General features: G+C 40.5%; 1 protein-coding gene across 1 annotated transcript in view; it reads left to right on the forward strand.

Moving 5' to 3' along the window:
* Window positions 1-9328, forward strand: part of Plekha8 (pleckstrin homology domain containing A8) — a 68023-nt gene that overhangs the window by 28347 nt on the left and 30348 nt on the right. The window contains exons 5-9 of the mRNA XM_021190389.2: window positions 2057-2215; window positions 3133-3173; window positions 4952-5109; window positions 6981-7137; window positions 7462-7547. Of these exons, the coding sequence (XP_021046048.1) occupies window positions 2057-2215; window positions 3133-3173; window positions 4952-5109; window positions 6981-7137; window positions 7462-7547 (601 nt within the window). The remainder of the gene's footprint in view (window positions 1-2056; window positions 2216-3132; window positions 3174-4951; window positions 5110-6980; window positions 7138-7461; window positions 7548-9328) is intronic.

Raw genomic sequence — 9328 nt, forward strand, 5'->3', positions numbered from 1 at the left:
CCTCTTCCCTCTTCCCTCTTCCCTCTTCCCTCTTCCCTCTTCCCTCTTCCCTCTTCCCTCTTCCCTCTTCCCTCTTCCCTCTTCCCTCTTCTTCCCTCTTCCCTCTTCTTCCCTCTTCCCTCTTCCCTCTTCCCTCTTCCCTCTTCCCTCTTCCCTCTTCCCTTCCCTTCCCCCTTTCTTTTTTCCTTAAGATAGGATTCACTACGTAGTCAGACCAGTTTGGAACTCCAGATTCCTAGTGAAGCTTCCTGAGTGCTGGGATTATAGACGTGTGCCACCATGCCCAGCTAAGGACTGACAGCTTCAGTATGGTTTTGTTAGTAAGGCTGCCATTAGCTCATCCTGAAGCACCAGAGAAAGTTGTTAGACTGTGTGAAATCACTTGCCTTGACTGAGAGCAGCTGTGATCTACAGCTTGAGGAATGCAGATGGTATGTATACATAAGAATGGACTGGAGAGATGGCTCAGCAGTTAAGAGCACTGACTGTTCTTCCAGAGATCATGAGTTCAATTCCCAGCAACCACATGGTGGCTCACAAGCATCTGTAATGGGATCTGATACCTTCTTCTGGTGTATCTGAAGACAGCTACAGTGTACTCACATATATAAAATAAATCTTAAAAAAAAAAAGTGTTAACTCATTCTCTTAAGCATTAGAACACCATGGTACTAATACTGTTTTGAAGTCTTGTTGATAAAACTGGTTTAACTCACTTTCATTCACTTCCTTTGGCTTCATCAACTGTTGTGGGTAGGACATTGTGTTTGTGGAGGAGGGAGAAACAGACAAACAAAAGCCATTTCCTCCCTTTTCTTGCAAGGTCTATAGTCTAGAGCTAGGACAGTTTGAATGTCAGGATTGAGGAAGTATCATTGTTGTTCCATGTTTAGAAGCCAGGGGTGCTGCTAAGCATAATGAGCAGAGTTGCACCTCCCTCTTGCATACGGACAAACTGACTGACCCACCGACCAACCAACTGTCTTAGTCACTGTACTATTGCTGTGAAGAGATACCATGACCAGGGCAGTGCTTATAAGCTTGTAAATGCTAAGTTAAATTAAGCATTTAATTGAGGGCTTGCTTATAGTTTCAGAGGTACTTTAGTCCATTATCACCATGACAGGGAGCACGGCGCTATGCAGGCTGATATGATATTGCAGAAGTAGCTGAAAGTTCTACATCTGGATCCACAGGGATCGGGCAGGGAGAGACACTGGACCTGGGTTGGGCTTTTGAAAGTTCAAAGCCTATCCACTGTGACACACCTACTCTAATAAGGCCATACTTCCTAATTTCTCTCAAGTAATGCCACTCTCTGATGACTAAAGCATTCAAATATATGAGCCTATGGGGGCCATTCTTACTCAAACCACCACACAAACATACACACACATACTAACCAACCCAAAGTCTCGGTGGTGCCAAGGTGGTGCCTGATCTAGACAGATGGAAAATCCTGGACACAGCAGTCTGTAATTGAAGAAAATGCTCACAGTGAGAGCCTTGGGAACTTCATAACAAATAAGATTGCAATCGGCATCACCTGGGACCTTTATTAGAAATTCATGTCATCTCCTTGATCCCTAATCAAGAGTATGGTTTCAGAAATTTTATGAACAACTTACTAATATCAATATCCAGAAGCAAAACACCCAGAAAATTAAACTACCGTAAAAGACAAAGTACTTACTAGGTGTTTAAATGAATTTTGGTTAGCTCAAGCCCTGCAGTCATCCACACTGAGGGCAAATAATGCACAGTGCCTGCATCTGTGCCAGCACCTAGCATGGTGCTAGTTTGGAGTCCAGAGGCAAAAGAAGCTGCCATTAGCTGGAACAGAAGGCAAATAAATTGTCAGAATAGCAAGATGTATACGAAAATGGATAGCTTGGCCTAATTGGTTTTTGTTGTTTATCACTGATATGCATATTTATCCAGCAACATGTTGGTTGGGTACATTAGCACTATTCGTAAATATAAACCTCTCAGGATGTAACTCCATTGAGTTTTTCATTTTGTAGCAAGACAAAATATTCTTCTGGTTGTTACATAGGAGGGAATTGATGTGGGAACCCTGCTGAAATCGACCTGCAACACTTTCCTGAAGACCTTGGAAGAATGCATGCAGATTGCAAACGCAGCCTTTACCTCTGAACTGCTCTACCATACACCCCCAGGGTCCCCTCAACTAGCGGTGCTTAAGTCCAGCAAGGTAAAAGCCCAGCTCCCTTTCTGTCCAGCAGCCCTGTGGCAACGTTTAAGGATACACACTGTCGTGCCTACTACTGTTTGAGAGTAGTTTGCTTTCTGTCCACTTTTGTATCTGCCTTTAGTCCTGTGTCTAGTTTGGGTATTTTTAGCAATTTGACCTCACACAGTTTTCTAATATAACCTCTTCTCTCTAACTTCATAGAGTCTTCCCTAGATTAGTGCTATCCTACCTAGTCACGGTCAGCCTGACCCCTCCCTCCATTAGCCAAGAGTAATGAGTGTAAATTGGATTTTATGTAAACCTTTTGGTCATTTCCTCATGGCCTGTAAGCTAAGACCAAACTTTGTACCCTCTTCCTGTGTCAGCTGCTCCCCACCCCACCCCCCAGTGCCTAGCCTGAACGTGCCATTGCTTATGCCAGCTACTGTGCTGAGCATGCCGTCGCTGTCTGCTGCCCTCCTAGGTCAGCCTCTGTTCATCTTCCCTTAGTCTGCTCTCAGTGCCTACGTTGGGCTAAGAGGACCTCCCCTCATACACTCCCTGTTTCAGCTCTCTAACTTCTACTGAAGTTGGCTTAAGGGCAGAAATTCTGCCTGTAATGCCTACCTTCATGTCTTTAGTCTTAGATACAATACTGCAGCATAATTTGCTGTCAGTGCTGAAAACAGCTAACACATTATAAAGAAAGCTAGTCATTAGGAATTTGGCTATGGTAATCCGATCTTTCAAAACCCTATCTTCCTTTCCTAAGAAATTTGGGTGCACCTTTATTGGAAGAGACCTAGGATTCTTTCCTTGAGGAGGGCAATATATATTCTGTCTCTAATGACCACTTTCTTATGTGATGATATTCTAAATAACACTCTGTTGAAGGTTGAACACATAAACTTTCATTTCTTTGTTTTTTCTTTTTAAAGATGAAACATCCTATCATACCAATTCATAATTCATTGGAAAGGTATAGTAACTTTTATTTTTCTTCTTTCTAAAAGTTAAAAGTCATTGTATTCCTTGTTTTTTTAAAAAAAGGAGTGGTATAGTAATGGTGGTTAGAGATAGTGTCAGAAGCAAATGACCTGACTTTCTTTTGTGAGACACTAAACCACAAGTGGATTTGGCAGAAATGGGCAGATGTGGCCATTTCCTTAGGAAAAGAGTCTTGCCATCACATCTAACAACTTAGTCTGTCTAGATTTGCTGACGCTTAGAACTTCTCTTGAAGAAGAGCTGAATGTTGATGTCAACGTGCTTTTCCACAGGAAACGTAGTATCGTTTCTCTGTCTTACTTAGAGATGGAATCTTAGTAGCTCCTAATTCAGAAGATAACTTGCTAGCAAAATATAAACTAATACCATTCCTCTAAATCATTCTTTGATTTTCAAAACTGTATACACAACTGCAAGTTTATGTAGCTCAGAGGTACAGTGCTCACCTAGCATGTGTGTGCCCTCGATTCTGATCTAAGTGTCACCAAGAATGTAAAAGCTTCCTGTCTCACTATTGTCAAAGTCTTTACTTATAAAAATAAAATAAAATAAAATAAAATAAAATTGTGTAGCACTTCTGTGAATTGACACAGTACAGATTATCCTTTTAAAGTATTAGCAGTCCATCCCTTTATATGCTGAGTATGTGTATGTACATGTATTTTGATTCCTTATTACAAAGATTGCCCTCAATTTGGTCATTGCTACATTTTTCCTTTTCAGTATTTTTACTATAAATATTTTCATGAATTTCTTTTAAGACTGGCATTATCTATGTTTATATTTTGAGTTATGGGTTTGAAATGTATATTGTCTTTGTCTGGAATCATTACGTACCTTAGATACTGTTCTGTTACTGCTTTAAGTTGACTTATAATAATATATTATATCCTTTTACCAGAGTCAGCTGTTTCATTTAAATGTTAAAGCGCTTTTTTCTGCTGCCCTGATGTGTGCTCAGTCCCTAGGGATATGCTGTGATCCTCCTGTGTGCCTTTCTCAGAGACTCCTGCTGATAGGAGAACTCTCTGCTGGCCATAGCATGTCACTTCAGACAATTACCTGCTAAGCAAACATGTTTAAGTAGCTATGTGTCATTAGGAAAAGCCTCCCAGGGAGAAGTTGAAGAAAGTCAAGTAAGTGTTAAATGTGGTACCTGGAGAAAGCCTATTGTAAATGGAAAGACTGTCTTGAGCATTTCCTGATGCTGATGGAAAACCAGGAGATTAGGTCACCTCAGGGTACAGGGAAAGCCACTAGTACTCCTCTATTTATTTGTTTTTTAGAGGGTCTTAATCTACAGCCCAGGTTAGCCTGGGATGATGGCAGACTTTTTGCCTCAGTCCCCCCAAGTAAAGGGATTGCAGGAGTGAGCCCCCACACCCAACTTTAGGAGTTTACTAACTGTATTTGCCTTGGTGTCTGTGGGAAATGGAAAGGTTTGACTTGGTTTAAAAAACAAAAATTGCCTTTAATCAGTGTTTGGTGGTTGTGGATCCTCCTAGCCCTTAGAGCAACATTTCTCAACCTGTGAGTCACAGCCCCCATTTGGTCACATATCAGATATACACATTAGAATTCATAACAGTAGCAAAATTATAGTCATGAATTAGCAACAAGATAATTTTATTGTTGGTGTTACCACAACATGAGGAATTGTATTAAATGGTCACAACATTAAAAAGGTTGAGAACCATCTTCTGGGCAGCCTGTGGCAAATTATATTTTCTTTTAAACAATTTGTTTTAGGTCGATGGAGTTAAACAGTTGTGAAAATGGATTGCTAAGTATAGAAGTAAATGGTGATGAAGAAATCCTAATGAAAACCAAGAGTTCCTTATATTTGAAATCCACAGAGGGGGATTGCAGCATCTCCAGTGAAGAAAACACAGATGATAATGTGACAGGTAGCGTCAAAAGAAAGTCTGCCTTGCTGTGCTCAGTAATAGATTTGGGTCTGCCTAACACACAGGGTGGACACAGATAGAGCCTGGCCTCCAAACAGTGTGCTGCGGACCTCCTAAGGGAGCTTGCTACTGCAGGTCACGTAACTAGCCAGCATCTGTTACCCCATCTAACACTGTGTGTAAATAAAATACAGTATTCTGGTGCTGATGCTCATGGCTGCATTTTGGTGGGGGTAAGTGGTTCACTGACTCCCATAATACCTCAGTATCTTTTGAACACAGACTGCGGTGTCAGACTTGGTGTGTCACATTAGAGCAGCTAAGTTTTTCAATCTCCTGGTTTCTAGTGAGGCCCGAGGATGTCACAGTTTACCAACCACCAAACTTCTGTGTGTTTATCAAGCCAAATTTCAGGTAATACCTGTGTAGTTGAGAATTCTGTCCTTTCAAATTTACTAATTGCACTGGCACTAATCACAAATCTTCATATTGGCCAGATTAACTATAATAGAACTTAGAGTTGTGCTAAAACTGCTTACTAAATTATTTTAAATCAGAGTACTTAACTGAAATAAAGGAAGTTCTTTCTTTATTAGGTGTCTTAAAAGATTCTGTGATTTTTCTAGCCAAGTCATTTTTGTTTTTTTTTAATATGTTAATCCTAGGATCTGTTAGATGTTGATCTAAGAAAAGCAACACATAGCCCTTTAAAGTCTGATTTCTTGAATAGAGATTCCCGAATCTGTGGTCACAGACCAATCAGATTTAAGGTAAAAGCCTTTGAACAGGGTCCTTTATGATATGACTGTCAGTTCTCATGTGTTGTATTTATACTAAGTTGTCTAAACACTGATTAGTAAATAGTATGATTGCTCTAAGGGAATAGTCTGCTTTTTACCACCATGTGGTTTTGATCAGCCAATCCATAAATAACATTGCTTTAATGTCCTTTTCTATTTGAAAGCATCTCTGTGACCTGGGTAAGCACTGAATTCAGAAGCATCACTGTAATTCACATCTAAATGAAGCCTGGCCACACACATACTCTGTCCATGAAGGTGTAGCTCACGCTTTTCTCCAGCATAACTGTCCAGAGCCATTGTAAACTACAGAATTAGCAACAAAAGCCGTATACATGTGAAAACCATGACAATAAATAAAGGCATTTGTTTCTAGTGTAAATATTGAAGCAAGACAAACACTTAAGCCCATGTATAGTAGGTAACAAGTTTGTACTATCCTGTACTGCCAGGAACGGCTAGAAAAGCACTACAAGTCTGGATTTAGGATTGACAAGTAAATTTTAGCAAGTGGGCCAATCCATAAACATAGAATATACTTACAAACAGGACTGACCATTCATAGGGGAAAGACTTTTCAAACCACTAAATGTCCCTTACATGTCATAACTGATACTATAAGGTCCTTAAAATCAGGTTTCTAGGGCCAGCAAGATGGCTCAGTAGGTTAAACCACTTGCTACTAAGCCTGATGATCCAAGTTGGATCCCTAGAATGCATATGGTGGAAGGAGAGAGGCAACTCCTCCTGCAAGCGGTTGTCTGACTATACACATATACAAATATGAAATATATACTATACTATAATATATAATATAATATATACATATTTCATATGTAATATAATACATATGAAATATAAAAACAGCACATGGTTTTGAAGAGTACTGAATGAGAGTGGAGTAATTGTGATGTGCACTGATGAGTGAAAACAAGGTGTACATGTGCTCTTTAGGAGTGTGGGTGTGTACAACTCTTCCTGTTCTGTTTTAGAAATCTTCACTAGTGAGGATGTGTTCATTTTTAAACTAACTCTATGAGAACTTAGTGATAGGCATCACTTCCTTTGTAGTCCAGGGTGAGATAATGAAGGAAGATGGGGAGGAAAACCTGGAGAGTCATGACAAGGATCTGGCACAGCCCAGATCAGACTCGGTTTGCTCGCCAGAATCTCCCTGGGAAGACAATGAAGAAGTTATTCCAACTTTCTTCAGTACTATGAATACCAGGTATTTTGGGCCCTTTAAACTCCCTGACAGTTTGACACTAGTTTCCCTTTTAGAAATCAGTTTGTGCTGGCGTAGTCTAAGAAATGAGACCAGGTACTTAGTATTTACCAGGTAGAGGGGATGAGGGTGGCTTGGGTTATGAGGGTAGATTATCTCTGGAGAATTATGTTATATACTGTTTCATAATAGAAAAATAATGTCTGGGGCTACTCATGAAATCAGGCAAAGTGGTTTTCCCTAAAAAACTGTTTCTGTAACATCTGTGAACTGCAGAGTGCTGGTGTGGTTTTAATCTTCCATTCTCAATATCACCACATTGTTCAGCTTTAGCGACATTGAACTTCTGGAGGACAGTGGCATTCCCACAGAAGCATTCTTGGCATCCTGTTATGCAGTGGTTCCAGTCCTAGGTAAGGTTGCTTACAGTTGCCTTATATCCATTAGTCTCTGGACTTTTTTCACGTGATAAATATTGTGTATTATGTACAGTACGTTGACTTTTCTTAGCTTCCTCTAGGCATCACATGCCATACAGTGAAAGCTGTTTGTCTTCAATACTCTTGCATTTTCCCATTCCATTGCTAATTGATGGAGCTATTGACTCTATAATGGGATAATGAAAATAAGGAATTCTAGAAAATAGACATACAAGAAAAAGTGAAGGCAGTTCAGGAACAGGCCTTCAAACCTGTCAGTACTGGGGAAATACCTCACTAAGTGAAAGGAATTTTTTCAAAGATACATTTATATATGTATATATACATACATATGTTAAATTTTGTTTAGTATAAAGTCAGTAATATTTTTAACATATCGATATTTACTATATGATCTACTAATGCATGTCTTTGTTTCTCATGTATAGGAGTGTGTGTGTTTAGATGTCTGAGTGCACATATATGTCCAGGCCAGAGGTTGATGTTGAATCTTCCTCCATTACTCTCCACTTTATTTACAGGAATCCTCTGATTCTCTGCCTCTCTGTGCTGTAATGATAGGGGGATTCCACCAACTCCTGCATTGACATGGGTTCTGGGGACCTGAACTCTGGTCTTCACACTTGTGCAGAAGGTGCTCCACATGCTGAGCCATCTCCCAAGCCCTAGTCATGTCTTTTTAATTAAAGCACAGCTTGCATCTAGAACTAAGTGTTATGATTGTCAATTTTGATAAACATGTGTATTCTACATCCCTATCAAAATAGAGAACACTTTCATCACCCTAGAACATTGCCTGTGCCAGTTGGTTCATCATCCACTGTGAAGCCTGGCTCTTGTCACCATAGTTTTTCCTTGTCTGTGTAAATGGAATCCTATTGTCTACTCTTGTACCTGGCATTTCTCACTAAGCATACTTAGAGATTTATCTTTGTGGCATGTATTTCTTGTTCTCTCGTGTATCTGGGACAAGAACTCCTGGTGTTACTGAGCAGCATGGCTTTGTGACAGCATGGCCTGCAGGAATGTCTCTGTCATGTGTGCAGTTGCACTCACATTTAGTTGTTGCATACTGGGTTCTTGTTGCTTCCCCTCTTCTCACTCAATGCAATAGGGAGTTGGCCTTAGGCCTTTCTCATATTCAGTGGCCCTCATTGGAGCTTTAATTTACCATCTACCACAATGTTTTTTATATTTTGGGCAGATAAACCAGGCAGCAGACCAGGCCAAGGTGTTCCACATGGGAGAGGTTTATTATGCGGGCATGGGGGAGCAGCGGAAGTGGATAGAAGGGTAGAGAACAGGAGAGAGAGAGAGAGAGAGGAGGAGTTGGCTTCCTCTCTTATATGGAAAATGACGTCACCCCAGTGAGGGCAGGAACTGAGCCAAGTGGATGTGGGATAGAAGGTCGTTGTTCTCACAGGTAAAGAGTCACATGGTTAGGCGGGGCTTGCAGTATCCTGGTGCTAACATTCCTCACTTGTTATTATAAAAGAAGGGGAGAAAAAGAGAGGGGAAACCAATGGTGAAGAGGGAATAGGGGCGTCGTGTCTCTTAAGCTACTTCCTGCTGTTTANGGGCGTAGTCAGGGTATATCTGGTCTTCACCATTGGAGTCCATTTGGTGATCATCTGTGGGCAGTGGCTGGTAGTCCTGTAACAGGATCTGGTTAACAGTTTGGTTAGAAATTTTTTGTACTTGTCTCTGAAGGAAGGTAGAGATAAGATTGATAAAACAAGGAGCGAATAATAATG

This window comes from Mus pahari, chromosome 2 (assembly GCF_900095145.1).
Source record: "Mus pahari chromosome 2, PAHARI_EIJ_v1.1, whole genome shotgun sequence".
In the NCBI taxonomy this organism is placed as follows: Eukaryota; Metazoa; Chordata; class Mammalia; order Rodentia; family Muridae; genus Mus; species Mus pahari.